Consider the following 19,408-nt stretch of genomic DNA (forward strand, 5'->3'; position numbering starts at 1 on the left):
CCCTTGCCACCTCTTCACGCTGGGTGTGCATTGAATCTGTACGCATGCATTCGACTCGGGCAAGCGTGTGTGTAGGATCAGAAGAGAGGCTTGAAGCGTTTGCGCGGCGCGGCGGGATCGGGTTCGGACTCGGTGTCGGACTCGGAGGGAGCGAGGAACTCGCCGGGGTCTCCACCGCGTGCGACGGGTGTAGGCTGAACGAACTGCGGGGAGGGTGGTAGCGGCTGCGTGTGTTCTTCGAGCTCCGGCTGTGAAGGCTGAGAAGCGCCCGGGAAGAAGAGTGGTGGCTGTGCCTGCACTGGATTAACGGGAGTCGATTCCACTGGCGGCCTCACTGGCGGAGGAGGAGCGATGGAAGCCTCCGAGGACTCTGTCTGTCTCTGTGTCTCCCTCGCGGCAGGAGGAGCCACCGAAGACGACACCGACCTTGCCACTGCCGCGGGTGCAGCTTCCTTGTCCGGCACGTTGGTTCGATCGGGCCTAGTGGTGGCAATGACGAACTCGGCCGCTACGGCGTTCTCCACCCTTAACCTCACGAACAGCGGCTCGTCTCCATCGCTAAAGTTGACTTCGAGCGCCACACCCAATGCCTCTGCCAGAGCCACGGTGGCTTTGAACTCGCGCAGCGAAAACGTAAGTGCACACGCCTCCAGCACCGCATACTCGCGGAACTCGTCCACGGCGATCTTGACTTCGGTATGGATCGCCCTGCGCAAGCCGCCCTTGGGGTCGGGCGAGTCGTCGTCCTTGCTGCGCGCCACACACGTGCCCGGCGTGCACGCAAACGTGATCTCGCCATTGCGGTTCGAGGAGAGAAAGTGGTCCGTCCATTCGGTCGCTGTAGCTGCGGCGATGCAGAAGAAGTTGGGCGGATTCGGATCGGCCGTAGGCAGCAGGCCGCGCTTCGGCTCATACGTCAGCCGATGCACCTTCAAGATGCCATGCTGACAGTGCAGCGCCACGGTGAAGCGACACTCGGAGCCCGAGTCGGTAAGCTCGAGCTCCAGCCGATCCACCGTCCGTCCTCGCGACCGCAGAATCGACAGTATCGACTGATTTTCCCCCTCCGAAGAGCATCGTATCAGTATGGGAGCCTCGGGGGTGTGCTGCCGTGCTGCGGACTCACCTTGAGATGGATCTGGCACTCGATTTTGCCACTCGCTTGCGTCGCTACGCTGAGGAAGAAGTCCGGGTCGAAGATGAACATGCAGAACGCCGAGTTGGTCGCATTGATCGCCGACAGCCTGATCTGCGCCTGCCCGTTGTTCAGCCGATTGCACTGCAGCCAGAACGTATCCGAGAATCGACTGAGGCAGTTGAGTGCGCTGTAGAAAGCTGCCATGCACAATGCTGGTCAGCATGGCTCTTGCGTGTTCAGGGAAAAGGTGCGGGCTTACTCTTGATGTCGCTCGCCGAGATGACGGCGTTCATGGTGAGTGCGGGTAGCGGGGCGACACGACCAGCTACGGCATGGTGGTGGTGGTGGTCAGGGTGGAGATGCAAGGCTGAGTCGGCTGCATCGCGAAAGTGTTGTTCTCGGCGCGCCGCTACGCGTGCTCCACTTCAAAGAAGTCGCGTAAAGATGCAGCGCGAAAAGCGAGCCTCAAATCATGGCTGAAAAAAGTGCCGGTTCTGCTCACCATGGGCAAACACGCGTACATGGCGACGAGGCGGGCCGGGAAGCATCCGCGGGAGCGCCTGTGTGCCTCGTCACTGAAATCGATGACGCGATGCTTGACCATGAGCGCGGTGTGAGCAGGCGTTTGCACCCAATCAGCCTGGCCTGTCGCGCGGACTCGGCGGTGTGATCGGTTCGCAGCAGGCGAGCACGCACGGCGCGAGTCCAGAGTGGCATACGCTGCACTTGAAACGAACGGCAAAAGTGCGCAAGGATCGCAGCGTTTCCATGTCGGAGCAAAACGGAGCACGCCTTGTCTACAAGATCTCCACCGTGTGTAGAGCGGCGCTCGAGCTGGATCAGCTCCCCTCTGGTAGACCGAGCTGTCCATGCGGCTCAGAACGGCAGTTGGCTCCTCTGCTACAATAGACTGACTGCGAAGCTTCCTCAATGCACTTGGCGTATTGTTAAGAAAATCGACTGACAGGGCCTGGACGCAAGGCTGGAAGAGCGACGATGCACAATGGCGAGACGAAAACAGGATCACAACACGTAAAGCGAACGGCAAAGTTTAGAAAAATCCATGCGGGACGAAGGCGGGATCCACATATGAGAATTGATTGACGAAGGTCAGGAACAATCAATGCGATGGAGGCTGGGAGAGAGGCCGAGAAAGGCCGAGAAAGGCTGGGAAAGGCTGGGAAAGGCTGTGAGAGGGGCTAGGAGAGCGACGGCGCTCATGCGATGCTCCAGCGAGACGAACACACAACGATACGACGAAGCTAGAAACAAAGCAGGTCAAACACTGGCAAAGGTCAGTAAGAGTCCATGCGGAACGAGGGCGCGATCAACACGCCCAGAGCGAACGACAGAGTTGAGTACCACTGCCAGACGAGCGCAAGATCTGCACACCAAAAGGCAACGGCAAAGGTGAACAAGGCTGGCAGAGGCTTGGAGAAAGAGAGCGACGGCACACATCCCCGAGACGAAGCCAGAACCAAAGCAGACGAAACCCAACGGCAACGGTCACCAGAATCCACCAACACACACCGACAGAGGGCGCAATGAGCACACACATTAACCTCACGACAAAAGCTCGAGAAGAATATGAATGCGATTGGAGAATCATTTTTCGAACGACAAACACAGACGGAGCTGGCACGAAAGACTGAGCTCCTTCGCTTAAGCGATGTTCCAGCCGAGACGTTCGCCCCATCCGCCATGGGCGATAGCGTTAGCGATCTGCTCTACATCCTTATCGCCCCTACCACTGAGCGAAACCACAATATCCTCCTCGGGCTTCATGGTCTTAGCGATATGGAAAGCGCTCCACAGCGCGTGCGAAGTCTCCAGTGCGGGGATGATTCCCTCGAGCTCAGTGCAGAGCTTAAATCCACGCAGAGCTTCCTCGTCCGTCGCAGCGATGTACTCTGCACGACCCGAGTCCTTGAGGAACGAATGCTCCGGACCCACACCGGGGTAGTCGAGACCAGCACTGATCGAGTGCGTCTCGGTAATCTGACCAAACTGGTCCTGCAGCAAGTAGGTGCGCACACCGTGCAGCACACCCGGCGTACCGCGACTAAGCGTAGCCGAATGACGCTCCGTGTCAATACCATCTCCACCAGCCTCGACACCAATCAGACGAACGTTCTTATCCTGAACGAAAGGATGGAAAATGCCGATGGCGTTGGATCCACCACCAACGCACGCGATGACAGCGTCGGGAAGCTTGCCCTTCTTCTCGTGCAGCTGCTGCTTCACCTCCCTGCCGATGATCGACTGGAAGTCGCGCACGATCGAGGGGAACGGATGCGGACCAATGGCCGAACCGACAATGTAGTGCGTGTTGTGCAGGTTGGTCACCCAGTCGCGGTTGGCCTCGTTGATGGCATCCTTGAGCGTCTTGCTTCCGCTCTCGACAGCCACCACCTTGGCGCCGAGCATCTTCATGCGGAAGGCGTTGAGCGACTGACGACGCACATCCTCGGCGCCCATGTAGACGACACACTCCATGCCAAACTTGGCACACGCGGTGGCGGTGGCCACACCGTGCTGACCCGCACCGGTCTCGGCGATGATTCTGGTCTTGCCGAGTCTGCGAGCGAGCAGGATCTGGCCGACGGCGTTGTTGATCTTGTGCGAGCCGGTGTGGTTGAGGTCCTCCCTCTTGAACCAGATCTGCGCACCGCCGGCGGCCTTGGTCATGCGGTCGGCGGGGTAGAGCTCGCTGGGGCGGCCAATGTACTCGTAGTAGCTCTCGAACTCCTTCCAGAACTCGGGGTCCTCGAGCGCAGTGAGGTAGGCCTTCTCGAGCTCCTGGTGGGCGTCGAAGAGCGCCTCGGGGATGTACTGACCGCCGAACTTGCCGAAACGCGGCGGACGCACCTTGCCCTCGGCATCGACGATGGTGTCGAGGCCAGGCACGGGTGGCCTGTCTGCGGGGACGACGGCGTCGACCTTGGGCACGGGGACCGAGTCGGGCTGGTCCATGACCTGCTTGATGTTGAGCGGCTGCTTGCGCTGGATGCCGCCCTCGTTCTTGCCGGTGATCTCGGCGCAGTAGGCACGCACCGCCTCGACACGCGCGGCGGTGTTTGCGGGCGCGTCCTTGAGCTTGGCGACGATCTTGCTTCCGATGACGACGCCGTCGGCATGCTCGCCGACCTCGACAAAGTGGTCTCGTGTGGACACGCCGAAGCCGACGGCGAGCGGGATGGGGGTGATGCTGCGAATGCGGGAGATGAGGTCGGGCAAGGAGGTGGAGACGGTGGTGGTGGCACCGGTGGTGCCCATCTTGGAGACGACGTAGATGAACGAGTCTGCGAGCGAGGCGAGGTGCTTGATGCGCTCGGTCGAGGTGGAAGGGGCGATGAGCGGCACGTACGAGAGGCCGTACTTGGTGCAGGCGCCTCGGAAGTCGACGGCCTCCTCGGGAGGCAGGTCGACGATGATGAAGCCGTTGGCACCGGCGGCCTTGGCATCCTGTACCGCCTTGTCCTCTCCGTAGGCGAGCGTGGGGTTGTAGTAGCCCATGAACAGAACGGGAGCCTTGAGGCCCTTGGCGCGTGCCTGACGGACATAGTCGAGGCACTGGGTGTAGCCGACGCCCTGCTCCAATGCGACCTGGTTGCTCTCCTGGATGGCGGGGCCGTCAGCCTGGGGATCGGAGAAGGGAACGCCGAGCTCGATGACGTCTGCGCCGCCCTGCTCGAGGGCGAGGAGGACATCGACGGTGTCGTGCTTGGTGGGGAAGCCGGCGGTGACGAAGCTGACGAAGACGGCCTCGTTCTTGGCGGCCTTGGCGGCGAAGGTGGCTTTGATCTGGTCGGTCATGGTGTGCGGAAGGCCGAGGCGAGGGGTGATGGAGAAGTTGCGAATGGGGACGCGAGCTGTCGACGAGGTAAGGACGGACAGCGGGCGTGTAGATATACGGGCAAGCGTGAACGCTGCAGACAAGAGGCGTGGGGCGGCACGCGACGAGATGATGAGGCAAGGACGAGTCACCGCAAATGGACGAGGTGACGAGGATGTTGCACGGATGTTGGTGATGAAAGTGGACGGTGAACGGTGGTTGAGAAGAAGAGTAGTGAAGCGAAGAGGAGTGTGGGACTGCGGTTGGGCTGTGGGAAAGCGGCGGCGGTTGGCCTCTTCTTCTGGCGGTGGCGAGCAGCTGCATCTTCACTTCACTTCTTCTCAGGCCACCACCTCTCGCTTAGCCGAGCCGACCCTCTCTGTCTCTCTCTCTCTGACTCTCTCTCGCGGCAGCACACCGCAGTGTTCCGCAGTGCCCACAGTGATTACAGTGTGTTGGATTTCGAGAATTGCCCGACAGGCAGGGTCGAGTCAAGCAGTCCCACCACAGCTGTCGTGCGCTGTACCATTTGATAATCCGGCTGCGGAATTTCGCACTCCCCCGCCGCTGCTGCTGCTGCTGCTGCTTCTGCTGCTGTGACTCGTCTCGTCAGAGAGTGGGCCATCCCAACCCGCCGCGTCTAAAATTGTGATTGCCGACAAAAAGGACTCTCTCTCTCGGCTCACCACCGGCAATCCTGCTTGGCAGGCAACGAACGGCACGCTGACTCGAACCCGCTTCATCTGACCCAACCGTGCCCAACCCCGGCCTCATTTCGGAACTTTGTCGCACTTGCCCACAGCCGCATGACACCACACTCTACGCAGTCTAGGTTGAAGCCATCGTGGCGCTTGCATTCATGCATCCCCGTGCATTGCAAAGATACAGCAGCGCTCAGCACGAAGCGATGGGCGTCGAGTGTCCGTTGCAGAGAGAGAAAGAAAAAGGGGCGAGGGCGAGCTAAGAAAAAGGGGCGAGGGCGAGCTAAGACTTGCGTGTCTGCTCGCGTGCCGCCTTGATGAGCGGTGCCAGCGTGCGCAGGCTCTCGGAGCGCTTGAGGAACGGATGCGCCAGCATGCCCACCGCGTCCGGCCGCCGGTCGGCATCCACATCGAGGCACGTCTTGAGAAAGTCCTTGAACGTGTTGGACAGATTCTCGGGGTTGTTGATCTTGGGCGTGCCGTTGGTGGCGATCAGGTAGAGCGCACGCAGCGGATTCTCGTTCAGGTACGGCGGCTCGCCCTCCACCATCTCGATGCACATGATGCCCAGACTCCAAATGTCCACCTTGGGCCCGTACTCCTTGCGCGTCACCACCTCGGGCGCCATCCAGTACGGCGTACCCACCATGGTGGTGCGCTTCGCCTGCGACTCGCCAATCTGCGCGCAGAATCCAAAGTCCGTCAGCTTGATGTCGCCCTGCAGACTCAGCAGCACGTTGTCCGACTTGATGTCGCGGTGGATCACGCCGTGCTCGTGCAGGTGTCGCAGGCCCTCGAGCACCTCGCGGCTCACCGCCGCAATCTGCCCCTCGGTCATGATGTTGCACGTCACCACGTCCGTCAGACTGCCGCCCTCCATGTACTCCATGACCACCCACAGGTCGCCCTTGAACAGGAACGAGTCGATAAAGTTGACAATGTTGCGATGGCGCGACTCCTTCATCACGAGGATCTCGTTGATGATCAGATCCTTCTTGGGCTGCTGCTCCAGATTCATCTGCTTGATCGCCACCGAATGGTTCGTGCCCACCTGGTACGCCGTGAACACGCCGCCACTCGCGCCCTGCCCGATCTTGGACAGGCTCCGGTACAGCTTGGTCGGGTCCGCATCCGTGCATATCGCCTGCAGCTTGGCGATCACGTCCGAGTCCTTGACCGTGTTCTTCTTGGTCTCGCGCCTCCTTGGCACCGCGCCCGGTCCCTGTGCCGGTCCCGCTGCCGGTGCCGCCTTGGCGCTTTTGGCAGCGGCTGACGTCGTCGAAGCGCCGTTGGTGGTGCCAGCTTTCGAGACAGAAGCACCAGAAGCGCCCGGCTGCCTGGATCCCATGGGCGGCGAGCCTGCTTTGGTGGCCTGGCCCGCTCCAGGCGCCGGTGCTGGTCGCGTCGGCTTGAGCGCCACGTCGCCGGTGGCGTGGGGCGCGCGCAGATCGGGGCTGCCGATGTCGCCGGGTCTCTTGCCGTGCAGCGCACCGGGCGGCACGGGAGCAGCGCGAGGCTTTTCGTACAGCACAGGCTGAGGTCCGGATTTGAAGCCGTCGTCGCTGCTGCTGGTGTCGGTGCGTGGCGTGCCGGGAGCCTGATTGTTGCCCTTGGCGTAGCCCATCTTCTTCCACACATCGGTGTCGCCATCGCTCTTGGTGGCATCCTGGTAGAAGGCGACAATGTCCATCACCGCCTGCGGGTTGGCCTCCTGGTCCTGGCGCGAGATGCCCGACTCTTGCAAGAGTTGCTGCCACTCCTTGGGCAGACCGGTGAACTCGCCCGTGTCCGAGTTGAAGCCGACGTGGGTGAGGTGGACGGGGTCGTAGGGCGTCGAGATCTCGATCTTCTTTTGCGCCGAAAAGACGTCGCTCATCGAGTTGACAAAGCCGCCAAAGACGCTCTTGAACGTGTTGCGGCCTCCGGGCGTGGCGCTGCCGTCGCGACTTCGCTCGCGGTCGCGCGTGCCGTGCACAAACTGGCTCTGCGTGGTGAGCGATGGCGTGGACTCGCCCGGTGCACCGTGTTCGAGCGTTGGTGACGACTGGTTGAGCGTTGGCGAGCCGATCATCTGGTGCTGCTGCGGGCCGATGCTCGAGTGCGAACGCTGCGCCATGACGGGCGCCACGTGCTGCGAGGCGGTCACCGACGACACCGTGTGGAAGGTGTCGGGGCCGGACGTGTTGGAGCGTACGGGGCGAGGTGGGAAGGCCGCGTTGGACGTCGAAGCACCGGGCGCGTTCGACGAGTAGGGCGAGGCCGAGACGGGGCCCGAGATGGGAGAAGCGGCCGGCGGATGATTGCCTACGCCGAATGGCAGGCTGGACTGAGCGGGTAGACCCGAGCGAGGGCCCTGCATAGATTGGACGGATGTGTTGATGGTGGGGTTCGGTCGGTAAGGACCTACTGCAGCGGGCGCCGCCGAAGCGCCTGTGGACCACGCTGCGGACGATGTGCCGTTTGCGAATGTGGATGCCGAGGTGGAGGTGGGCGAGGCGGAGGTGGACGAAGGGCCGGCCTGACGCGATGCAAAGACGGAGCCGGAGGCTGCAGTCGAGTTTGGATGGTTGGGTGGAGCGGGTGCACTGCGTTTGGGGACGAGGTTGAGGTCGCCAAAGTCGAAGCTGCTGCCGAGGCCAGAGAAGGTGGCGTCTGGATTGCCGATACCCTCTACGCCCTTGAGGTAGTTGGGGGTGGTGCTCGAGGAAGGATCGGCATGAGCGACGGATGGAGGCATGGGTGGACGCGATGTGGCTTCGGCAAGAGCATCTGCACTGCGTGGCATGACTTGTGCGCCATGGAAGTCATGCGGGTGCTTGATCACCGAGCGTTTGGGTGATTGATGCATGATGAAAGCGAGTTCTACCTGCGGCAAGGGAAGCTGGCGGAAGCAGCGGCTGTTCTATTGGGAGCGTTCGAGTGTCGGCCAGATGATGCTGCAAAGGTTGGCAGGTGGTTGAATCCAAGAGGGAGCTCGGAGGAGCGGTAGCAAAAGCAGTGACGTTGATTTATAGTAGTCGGCACGGCATGTGTTTCGAGACTGCGCAGCAGGCAGACGTGTGGACGCGAGGTGCAATCTAGGTGCTGGCAAAGTGTGCGACGATGCGCGCCGCGTGCTACTGGATGGGCACGGTGAAGGACAGAGCGCGGTGCTAGCGCCGATGACGACGGTGGTAGGCGCAAGGTGACGAGAGCGAGGGCGGTGATGGGTGAGGAACGCGCGCAGAAGGCACGATGAAGGATGGGACGAAGGAGCGGTTGAGCAGGTGGTGTGATGGTAGCGTTGCGCACACCGAGCCAAGTAGGAGCCGCTGGATGATTAGATCGAAGGGGTCCGACCCTAAACTGATGCGCTTGCGATTGAATGGGTGCGCTGCCACACTGCTCGCTCTTGGCACTCGAGCACGCGCTGGCTGGCCGACTGGCTGGCTGGCTGGCGCTTGTTTGCGAACAACGCTTTGAGAGGGCGCTGTGCTGTCGACGCTTGCGCGCGCTGGAGCCACTCTCGGGGCCACTGAGACGCCCTACTCGAAATGCACGAGCGCTGTGAAATTGTCAGAGGCGCGTCGCCCTCTTTTTTTGTCTCTTTTTTTCCCTGTCTCGGTGTTACCTGCGCATGTCCAACAGAGGGCCGGGGGCCGGCACAGTGGCCAAGTGGCTCGGCTCGAAATCAGGATCAACATCAACTGCAGCCGCTCAGTGCAGCCAAAAAGCAATTTTGTATTTCCAGCCGCTCTTCTGCGCTTCATCTCGGATGCACTTTTTGTATTCGCTCGAATGCAGGTCTGAATTGGATGCGAAGGGCCCTTTGTCCTGCCTGCACCTGCAACCCAACCAGCTTTGTGGCTCAGATTCGGGGGTGCACACCGGTCTGATCGTGCTGCACTATAGCTTATTGGCTCGACAGCGAGCGCTGGTTCTACCGGATGTACAGAGGGGCGACACACGCTGCGCAGGAAAGCATTGCGAACCGAACAGCGTGGAGAAGAACAGCCAAGCTGCGGCCGAAGCCGAGGGACTGCTTCACCGCGGCGCAGGGCGACGTTCGCTCTAACACGCTCGACCTGCGCTCGTGGCTTCACGCTCCAAATGCCTTTACTTGCGCTCGGACCCTGGCTGGAGGATGCAGTGTGCGGCGCCCATCCCGTCTGCACGCATTGCCGTGGCCGTTCCTGCGGTTGGATGATGGCCTGCTCGCAGCCCTGCTTCATCTCGGGTCCCCACCTCTTTCCACCGGCGCCGCCTCCGCTTGGACTCCCTCAATACCCTAGCCCGCCCGCCCGATCGACAGCTGCCCCCAAGGCTCGACATTGCTCATTTCATCGCCTCATTGTTGCATCGTTCATACACGCTGTGGCCGGCGTTGCATCGCTTGGTTGAGGCCCGCTTTCAAGGTAGCACGCACCGCCTGGCAACCTTTCCATGGCGCCGTCGACGCCCGACTTTTTCCGCAAGCGCACCACCAGCACCAACAGCATCGCCAGCATCTCGAGCGCCAAGCTGCGCAGCTCGCTCGCCTCCCTCCCCTCGAGATCTTCGCGCGATCGGCTCCAATCCGAAGAACGCGCCACCCCGCCCCTTCCGAGTGGTGCTGCTGCTGCTGCTGCTGCTGGCAAACTTTCGGCCGCTCCGACCAGTGTCGCTGCCGTCGATCTCTTCGGAGGTGCGCCGCTTTCCACCACGACCAGTCCCGTCGGCGCCCAGTCCGATCCCGACTTCGGATCTTCCTACGAAGGACCCGGCGCTTTCCACCACCTCGCATCGGATCGCTCCGCACATCTCGCTCCGTCTGGATCCTCTGCTACACCTCCTCCTACCGCCTCCACACTCTCGAGAGTCGCGCAGATGAACTCGGCCTATCACGCGTCGAATGCGCAGGAGGGTGCATGGCTCGGTGGAGCCGTCGACCACTCGTCGCTCAGCCCGCACGGCCTCTCGCCCAATCCACTCGGAACCCACTTTGGCACCTCGCCGGGCAATCAATCCGACATGTCCAACGAGGCGCAGTTCCACTCCAACGATGCCCTCTCGGACGTTTCTGGCTCCGGCTACGAGCATCCATCCGCCAACCACCTCTACTCGGACGCGCTCAACATGTCCGATCAGGACCACATGGACAGCCGCACCGCCGATCCGCCCCAGCTCCACTATACCGCCTCCTCGGCGCTCGCAACACCAACCTTGGCCGACCAGGCCACCTACGATGACTCGCGCGGGTACATGTCCAGCGCCGCCACCGCCGCCGCTTCCTCGACCGACATCGCTTCCAGCGCCCGCTTCAGCACCCAGAGCGCATCCACGGTGCCCGGCATCACTCCCTCCTCCACCTTGGTCGACTCCAGCATCCCTTCGAGCAATACGCCAAGCATGGCCAACAACGGTCCCACCATGGAAGACATTGTGCCCACCAGCTTCGACGAGGGTGTGCTGCGTTCGTTGTGCGACATCGACTGCGGCATGCCGCTGCTCTTCGATCGCATCAAGCAGAGCATGGTCTCCGCCCGCGAGGCGTCCGTCTTCCTCAAGAAGCGCGCCGTCATCGAAGACGAGTACGCGCGCAGCATGGCCAAGCTCGCACGCTCCACCTTCGAAACCTACTCGCTCAGCGACGCCAAGGCAGGCTCGTTTGTCAAGTCGTGGCACTCGGTGGTCAAGACGCACGAGACCATCGCCGACAACCGTCTGCGCTTCTCGGTCAAGCTCAACGAGATGAGCGACGAGCTCGCCAACCTCGCCAAGGAGGTCGACAAGAGTCGCAAGCACGCACGCGAGACGGGCTTGCGTCTCGAGAAGAACTTGCAGGATGCCGAGGCAGGCGTGGAAAAGGCGCGCGGCCGATTCGACACGGCGGCCGAGGACCTCGAGCGTCTGCTTCTGCTCAAGTCGGGCGAGTCTACAAAGTCGGGCGAGATCCAGGGCGGCTCCGGCGGCGGTGGCAGCAGCGGAAAGCGCACGCTCGGCAAGGCGATCGGCAAGAGCGGCTTGCTGTTCAAGAACAAGAATCCGCAACAGATCCTCAAGCAGGAGGAGGAGATCCGCGCCAGGACCAGCACCGCCAGCGACGCCTTCCGCAGAGAGGTGCTCAGCACCCAGGGCATCCGTCAGGAGTACTTTAATCTCCAGCTGCCGCGCATCCTGCGTACGCTCAAGGAGAATGCAGAGGAGATCGACAATGGCACACAGTACCACCTCTCGCGATACGCCTTCCTCTACGAAAGCACCGTGCTCAACGACGGCATGGCCATCTCGCCTGTCGGCACGGACGTGACACCCGCCAGCGGCCTCAAGGGTGCAGTCGAGACGATCGACAACCGTGCCGACTTCAAGCAGTACATGGCCAACTACCAGGTGGCGCACGGACGCGACTACAAGGGTCCGCGCAGGGAGGGGCCGTACGAAGAGGGTTTCCTCAACAACTCGGCCGCATCCAAGGGCGCCGCTGCGGGTGCTGCGAGAGCACCCGCAGTGTCGGAGCGTGCGATCTTTGGCGTGGACCTCGCCGAGCAGATGGCTCGGGACAGTGTCGAGATCCCGCCGATTCTGGAAAAGTGCGCGCAGGCGATCGAGGAAGTGGGTATCGAGAACATGGGCATCTACCGGCTCTCGGGCACCACGTCCAAGGTGCAGAAGCTCAAGGCCAAGTTTGATGCCGACTGGAGCGGTGTGGATCTGATGAACGACGAGGCGATCCAGGACATCAATATCGTGGCTGGGTGTCTCAAGTTGTGGTTCCGCGAGCTGCCGGAACCGCTGCTGACACACGAGCTTTATGCGGGGTTCATCGAGGCGGCCAAGATCGACAATGATCGCTTGAGGCATATTAGGTTGCATGAGCGCGTCAACGAGTTGCCCGACGCCAACTATGCTACGCTCAAGTACCTCATGGGTCATTTGGATAAGGTCAAGTCGCTCGAACATCTCAACCAGATGTCCGCCAGCAATTTGGCTATTGTGTTTGGTCCCACGCTCTTGTCGCCCCCTCCTGCAGGGTACGACGATGGCACGGCCCACAACGGCGCAGGTGGCATCCAGATTCACGACATGAGCTTCCAGTGCCGAGCAGTAGAGACCATCCTCGACAAGTACCGCGAGATCTTTGTCGACGAAGGCGAAGAGTAGATCCCCCTCCTCTCCAGCCCCCACTATCGTAATTCACCCCCCTTTCCCCTTCACGCTCTTTGGACACGCTCCACTCGACTCGGCCCTGTTGTTGTACAACTCTTTCGCTTCCACTTTGCTATACTAGCCTGCCTATGCTTATCCTCCCCATTCGCGCGTTTGACGCACAAACCACACGTCCAATCACGATCCACGCGGGCAAGACAAGAACGAACGGATGTAGGGAGGTTGATTATACAAGTGAGGCGGGATGATTACGGTATTACAGCGCTATGCCAGTTGCAGAGAGATGCGCACACAGCACAAAGCCCCAAAGTAGGTGGGGCCAACGAACATTCACGGGGTCTACGTGCGCACGCTAGCTAGATGCGGGCAGGCATGCCGAAGGCAGCGGCGAGTTCCAGATGGACGACTCGGATCTCGCCGCCTCGTCCATGCGCGCACGGCGGCTGTTGGTGCGCGCACGCGGCTTCTTGTCCGCGACACCGGCCGGAGCAGTGCTTGCGTGTTCTGTCGAAGGCAGGCCGACGAGCGAGCTCAACGGCGTCTGTTCCACCACCGCCGACGGCATGGCAAACGGCTCAAACGACATGCCGTCGGCAAAGAACTTGCGGTCGTCCAGGCTGGTGTCCAAAGCGTCGGTGCCAAACGACGAGTCGCTGTCAGACGAGGTAAAGGTGGGCGACGAAAAGCCCGAGGTCGACGTCATTCCACCCATGACACTGTTGCGGCGGCCTAGGTATTCCAACGTGCCGCTGCCGTCCATGAGCCCCTTTGCAAAGCTCGATGCTGCAAAGCCGACGGTCAGCGTGGAAGCGTCGAGCGGCTGGGGCAGCGCCGACATGCTCCAGTTCATCATCGAGGTCTGCTTGAACGGCGAGATGGGCTGGGCCAGATCCGGCAGGAGCGACAGCGGCGGGTGCTCGGTCGACATGGCAAGCGGCTCGCCCGTCTTGTGAAGCAGCTGACCGATCCACAGATTGTCCTGCGAAGCAGGCACTCCAATCGGGTGAGACGACTGGATCTGGTACGGCATGGCAAGAGTCTGTGCAGCTTGCGTGACTGGCTCTGCGGCAGGTGCGGCCAAGGGCGCCGGGCTGTCTACGGCGTAGTTGGAGGGAGTAGCGCTACGCGAACGCAGCATCTGCACTTCGTGCATGAGCTCGCGCACCCGCCTCTCCTGCTCCTGGTGCCTCGCAATGCTCGCCTTGACGATCTCGCCCTTGGTGGGGCGCTTGCCGGCCGCCATGGCTTCCACGAGCTCGGGAATGTTGGCGGCCAGTTCGGAGAACTTCTCGTTCATGGCTTCCCTGCGTTCCTTCTCGATGATGCTGTGCGTAGCTTTGGAGGAGGGCGAGAGCTCGGAGCGCTTGCGCCTCTTGCTGGTGCGCGCGGGCGCGCCGTCGTTTGATGCAGGCGCGGGCGAGTCGTGGTCCTCGACGTCGTTCTCGACCGAAGCGCGTCGGTCGGCAGCCGGGCCGGGGGAGCGGCCGCGCGAATGTTCTGTCTTGATCGCTGCCATGATTGTAATGGCGATTGAGCTTGGTTTGCGAGGGCGAAAGGCACGAAAAGAGAAACAAAGTTGTGGCGGATCGTCGTGAAGGATCGTGGCTGCAAGGGTAGACTTGAGCGATTGGTATCTTTATGAGGCGAGAATGATTCGCGGGGGGGTATGACGGAGTCGGAAAGTGTGGAATGAAGTGGACCCGGTGGCGTGTGGGAGCGATTGGAAGCCCCTACGTAGCGATGTGATGCGAAATGAAGGTGACAGATGTCGATGAGCGTGCAAGTGCACAAATGAAGTCGTGAGGGTGGACGATGGCCTTTCCAAAGAGAGAGAGAGGCTGGCCGAGTTGATGCAGGTATATGTGCAGGATAGGAGACGGACAAGTGGCGCAGATGAGGTGGTGCGGCAATGGAATCTGGAAGGAGCCGAGAGACAAAAGCCAGAGAAGAAAGTGGGAAGGGGCAAGCAGGAGAATGAGAATGAGGAGGTGAAGAAAGGAAGAAACGACAACGACGAAGATGGACGCTAGAAGAAAGGCACGTCTGGACGTGGAACCAACAGATAGGGTGTCCGGAAGAGTGAGGTGGCGGGAGGGTTGAAAGATATGAGCCGACGACGATGTTCCTTTGAAGGCGTAGCTCAAGGTGGCATGGGAAGGGCGCAGGGGAGAAAGGCTGCCGATTGTACTTGAGAGAGTCGGGTGGCGAGGCTCGCTGCAGGCTCCGACGGCGGAAGGGCCGACTGAATGCATACACGACTCAGGCACCGCAGAGCAACAAAAGGGGAGAGCGAGCGAGCGAATACGCAGCATACGCCATGGTCTGTATGAGAGGCTCGAGTGTTGCAGTGTTGGACTGTTGGACTGTCGGCCTGGGGCAGCCGACGAGAGCAACACTCGGTTGCAGGCCGCAACTCGCAGCTCGCAGCTCGCAGCTCGCAGCAGCAACGGTGCGATTTTCTGGCCAGGCGGAGCTCGCGAAGAAAAGTGCAGTGAGCGCATGCCGACGGACAGCGGTTGGGCCGCCTCCCTTTGATGCGAAGGTGGGTGGCGAGCTCAGAGGGTCAGCGGTAAGAGGAGGCCCGCCTCGGTTGGCAGGCGCTGCAGGCGCTGCAGACCTTGCATCTGACGCATAGTGGACGTATCTCTGGAGCGCTGGAGCGCTTGGGGCGTGGCAGAAGCAAGGGCGGAGCTGGTGCCTCGTGTCGCGAACGCCAACAAAGGGGGGAGGGAAAGCGCTTGGGCCCGAATCATGAGGCTTGAGCACCTGCCCGGTGATGCGGTGGCAGCGCAAGAGAGCGGCATGCTTCGGCGCGGAGGGCCCGTCAAGGAGCGGAGTGGTACGCTCGTTGGCCCGATACTCTGAGCTCCGCGACCGGGCTGTCGGATGCACTGGGGCTGCAGATCCTATTGTAGGCTTGGGCAGAAGAAACTCATGCGCGCAGTCGCTTATCTTTCTGTCCATCTTTGCGGCGACACTCACGACTGACTTGACTGCTGTTGCTGCCTCTTGCCACACTCTAGGCATGCAACGACGCCTTCGCTTTCTAGTTTCTAGTCCGGACAGAAAGCCGACGTCGGCTTGGGCCTCCTGTGGTTTGCCAATTCGGACCAACCGAATTCTCACGCGGCAAGCCTCCTTTGCTTTTTCTCTCTCTACCCCGTGGCTCGGATGCCTTCCGACGCCATCCAAACTTCCGCTGGCATCGACGCTTCGGCCCCCGCTCAGGCCTCGTCCTCCGATCGCCGGCTGCTTGGCATTGGTACTGCCGAAGGAGAGCAAGGCGAGCTGAATGCTGCTGCCGCTGTTGCAAGAAAGCTATTCTCGGCCAGATGCGAGGGCGAGCCAATCGCCACTGTATGCACGCTCAGCTGCACGCCGCACAGATCTGCATCTGGTGCATGCAGGGTTGGGCTTTCCAGGCGTTCTTCTCGACTTCTCTTGCCGCTCCTAGCTGCTCGCCAGCTCTTTTTTTTTTTTTCTGCCCGCCTCGCTTGACTCTGGCTTCCCCCCACCCGCTAAATCCAGCATTCCCCCCTGTCGCCCTGTCGTTCTTCTAATTTAGCGTCGCCTTGGGCACCGCGTGCATGCATGTCAAGACGCAAAATTCAGCGGCAGGCGTACGCCAACCCCACGCTCCACTACGGATTCCGCTCCGGCCCTTTGAGCCAAGATGCTGTATTCCGCAGACCGAGGAAGAGCCCTTTGTGGTCAGAGCGACTCGAAGATCCGCGGCTCGTTGTCTCGCCGTTTGATCGTTAGAAAGCGCCGATTGAACCCCCTTTGAAAGGCGGGGCGCTCTCTGATTCGCCCGCGTGGACGCAAGGTGCAAAGGCCCCCCCTGGGCGCCAACATGTAGCTTCGGGCGCTTAATCCTAGCCGAGACGCTGCAGACAATCGTAGGAGGCCGCTTCACAGCCCTAGCCGAGCGCTCGCATCGAGATCTCTGAAAAGAGGCCGCTCCGATCCTGTCCCAAGTGACGGGCGAAAGACGTTTCGGCTCGGCCAGGCGAGATTCCGGAAAGGAGGCCAGAAATCAAGATAGCGAGCCGCCCACTAAGAATCTCACGCACTGGCTTCGGTCTACGCAAGCCGTGGCGCAACGGGGAGTTCTGGTTTCTAGTTGGCGCGTCCAGTCACCCGCCCTAAAGTTACTGTAAAGTCACCCACACAAAGGGGCTAGATGCTCGGGCTCACAATACCAATGCCGGTGGCGGTGGGCGGGCCAAGAGCACAATCGACATGTCGCCTTTGCGAATCACAATTTCGTTTCATGTGCTCATGATCAAAGGGACGCCGCTTTGGCATTTGCATCAATCAAGACGCTGCGGCGGCTGCCAAATTGGAAATTCGGCCAAAATGTCGAATCGCCTCGCTTTCAGTGTCGACTTGGAAGGCGAGGACTCGGCGCCGCATGCCTCGACTCGGCCTTGGCCTTGGCTTTGCTTGGGACTGCAGCATGCTGTCCCGTGGCATGGCATGGCCGAGTGCAGCCACCATGGTTTGCTGGCCAGCCGAGGTGGCACGGCGATAGGGAACGGGAACGGAATCCACAGAAAAGATGTGGCGTGCACCACGGTCTCGGGGCTTGGGTGTGGGGTCGCGACCATGATGCTCGCGGGCAATGGAATGCGCCTTGCAAGGTGGCGGAGCGCTGGGCGCTGTCGGCGTTTCAACTGGTCCAGCTCAGATGCTGGAACAAGCCGTGTGTGTATCTGGGGGCGCTGGGCGGCTAAGATCCACCAATCACGAGCCAAGCCCTCCCCGCCACGTCGGCATGGGCCTCGCACGGAATCCAGCGCGCCGGTGCGGCGGCAAAACGCCACCCGAGCCAACCAGGGTCCAAAACTTCAGCCACCCTACTTGGTCCCGACCCCTGACTGCCCTCTTCTCTTGGCTCTGTCCTGTGGCCACGTTGGACTGTAGCTGCCCAGATGCCGCGACGACCTTCGCACGCCATCCTGCACCTCGTCCGCTGCGGGCGCCTAACCCGCCAACCAAAGCCGTGGCACAAGCGGTTGTCGCCTCGCTCGACGCCGCAAAGCATCGGTTGCTGCATTCACGGCGGCGTACAGTCGACCAAATTGCACAATTTTGTGTTGTTAAGTTCAGAAAGACAGACAGCGATTGTTAGGGCGAGGTTTAAGCGCGAGATTTCGCCTGTCAGTCACGTCATGCGACGCCCTCCTGCATGCACCAAAAAAAAGGATGCTGATCCGTGCATCGACATCCCACCACCTTCTGATATCCCCTCGATACCTCAACGAGAGCATTCCAAACACTCGATCATGTCAGGTCCATCGTCACAGGGCTATACAGCTGACAACGGCTTGAGGCGCATCAATACGGGGCTTTCGGAAGCCAGCGCCGGAGGTCCTCGCAGTAGCGGTGCTGGGAGCGGTCGCTTGTCGCTGCACATCCCCAACGCCTATCCTCGAGCCCTCTCGCCACGATCAGCAAACAGCTCCAAGCAAGGCACGCCGTCCTCATCTCGGGCTGCTTCGCCTTCTAGACAACCAGTATCTGCATTCGATGCGGTCAAGGGGCCAGCCCAAGGGGAGGCGGACGAGCGTTCAAGTCGCTCGGCTAGACCGCCACGCGTGAGGGTGTTTCGACGCGACAGCTCGCTCATCACTGTTCACCAGGTCGATGATGGCGCTAGCGACGGTGCTGAGCCATCAACGATCGCTGCGCCGCGTACAAGAGCGTTCCTCCGACCGGTCATAGCAGTTCGCGACTTTTTCGCTACCAAGCAGACCTCGTCCAGTTCAGCGAGGGACTTCCTCGCGCGCGAGCGCAATTTCTTCAGCTGGCTCCGTCTCTCCTGCCTGCTGGCCATTCTATCCGCCTCGTTGATCCTGCAGCTTCAACTACCCGACTCTGTCCGCTCTTCGTCACATCCTCGACGCAGACACAGCCACACCCCAGTGGATTGGGACAACTTGCCGCTGGCATCAAAAGCCTTCGCGGGAATCTTCTTCGTGCTCTCCTTGCTCGCTTTAGCAACGGGACTCGCAGACTACCTCTCTGCAGAGCGCCAGCTCGAAAAGGAACAGGTCGATTTCGACGAAACCGAAGGCGTCTTTCTCAACGACGCACACACTTCGCAGTTTGTACACGTCGTCATGCTCACCGTAGGCGCTGGCATCGTCGCTTCCGCTCTATGGCTCATAGCCTCGTAATCCCACACGCGCTGCTTAAGCATTCTCGACCCGTCACGTCCGAGCGAGGTATCGACCATGGCAACAGTCTGAAATGAGGAGAGCGAGTAGGAAGCATGCAGCGAAACGCGCGAAACCCGGACAGATCGCAAGAGGGACACTGATCCACAAAGCGAAAGGAAAGGATCGTCGCCTCGGCTCTATGGCTCATGGCCTCCTAATCACACAAGTGTTGCTGAAACGTTCACAGCCGGTCACCATGCAGTCATTCTTGAGTTTTCGACTGAGTTTTGCGATGCAGTGGCAGGAAGACATACGAACCCGGACAGATCGCAAGAGCCACACGGATACATAGGTTGAAAGGGACGGGACGTTCGACTCGCTGGCTCATGGCCTCCTAATCAAGCACACGTTGCTGAAACAATCTCAACCGGTCACCAGCCAGCCA

At 60.9% G+C, this 19,408-nt stretch overlaps 7 protein-coding genes across 7 annotated transcripts; 3 read left to right on the plus strand and 4 right to left on the minus strand.

Annotated features, from left to right (window-relative positions):
* Positions 1–77: 77 nt before the first annotated feature.
* On the minus strand, positions 78–2,227 carry PAN0_013d4712 (DNA repair protein rad9; the record flags this gene model as incomplete). Its single annotated transcript, XM_014799840.1, has 6 exons — positions 78–1,052; positions 1,127–1,335; positions 1,398–1,561; positions 1,660–1,863; positions 1,951–2,098; positions 2,182–2,227. The coding sequence occupies 6 exons, from the start codon at positions 2,225–2,227 to the stop codon at positions 78–80; spliced, it is 1,746 nt and encodes a 581-aa protein (XP_014655326.1).
* Positions 2,228–2,800: 573 nt separating this feature from the next.
* On the minus strand, positions 2,801–5,502 carry PAN0_013d4713 (tryptophan synthase; the record flags this gene model as incomplete). Its single annotated transcript, XM_014799841.1, has 2 exons — positions 2,801–5,291; positions 5,423–5,502. The coding sequence occupies 2 exons, from the start codon at positions 5,500–5,502 to the stop codon at positions 2,801–2,803; spliced, it is 2,571 nt and encodes an 856-aa protein (XP_014655327.1).
* Positions 5,503–5,957: 455 nt separating this feature from the next.
* Positions 5,958–8,522, minus strand: PAN0_013d4714 (serine/threonine-protein kinase; the record flags this gene model as incomplete). Its single annotated transcript, XM_014799842.1, has 1 exon — positions 5,958–8,522. One exon carries the CDS (start codon positions 8,520–8,522, stop codon positions 5,958–5,960), a length of 2,565 nt encoding a protein of 854 aa, XP_014655328.1.
* A 1,574-nt stretch (positions 8,523–10,096) lies between these two features.
* PAN0_013c4715 (rhoGAP-domain-containing protein) lies at positions 10,097–12,793 on the plus strand (the record flags this gene model as incomplete). The annotated part of the gene is made up of 1 exon (XM_014799843.1): positions 10,097–12,793. One exon carries the CDS (start codon positions 10,097–10,099, stop codon positions 12,791–12,793), a length of 2,697 nt encoding a protein of 898 aa, XP_014655329.1.
* Positions 12,794–13,151: 358 nt separating this feature from the next.
* Positions 13,152–14,315, minus strand: PAN0_013d4716 (uncharacterized protein; the record flags this gene model as incomplete). The annotated part of the gene is made up of 1 exon (XM_014799844.1): positions 13,152–14,315. The coding sequence occupies one exon, from the start codon at positions 14,313–14,315 to the stop codon at positions 13,152–13,154; it is 1,164 nt and encodes a 387-aa protein (XP_014655330.1).
* Positions 14,316–15,970: 1,655 nt separating this feature from the next.
* On the plus strand, positions 15,971–16,561 carry PAN0_013c4717 (uncharacterized protein; the record flags this gene model as incomplete). Its single annotated transcript, XM_014799845.1, has 2 exons — positions 15,971–16,196; positions 16,365–16,561. The coding sequence occupies 2 exons, from the start codon at positions 15,971–15,973 to the stop codon at positions 16,559–16,561; spliced, it is 423 nt and encodes a 140-aa protein (XP_014655331.1).
* Positions 16,562–17,973: 1,412 nt separating this feature from the next.
* PAN0_013c4718 (uncharacterized protein) lies at positions 17,974–18,981 on the plus strand (the record flags this gene model as incomplete). The annotated part of the gene is made up of 1 exon (XM_014799846.1): positions 17,974–18,981. The coding sequence occupies one exon, from the start codon at positions 17,974–17,976 to the stop codon at positions 18,979–18,981; it is 1,008 nt and encodes a 335-aa protein (XP_014655332.1).
* Positions 18,982–19,408: the final 427 nt, after the last annotated feature.

The sequence above is a fragment of the Moesziomyces antarcticus genome, assembly GCF_000747765.1.
Source record: "Moesziomyces antarcticus DNA, scaffold: scaffold_v10013, strain JCM 10317, whole genome shotgun sequence".
Lineage (NCBI taxonomy): Eukaryota > Fungi > Basidiomycota > Ustilaginomycetes > Ustilaginales > Ustilaginaceae > Moesziomyces > Moesziomyces antarcticus.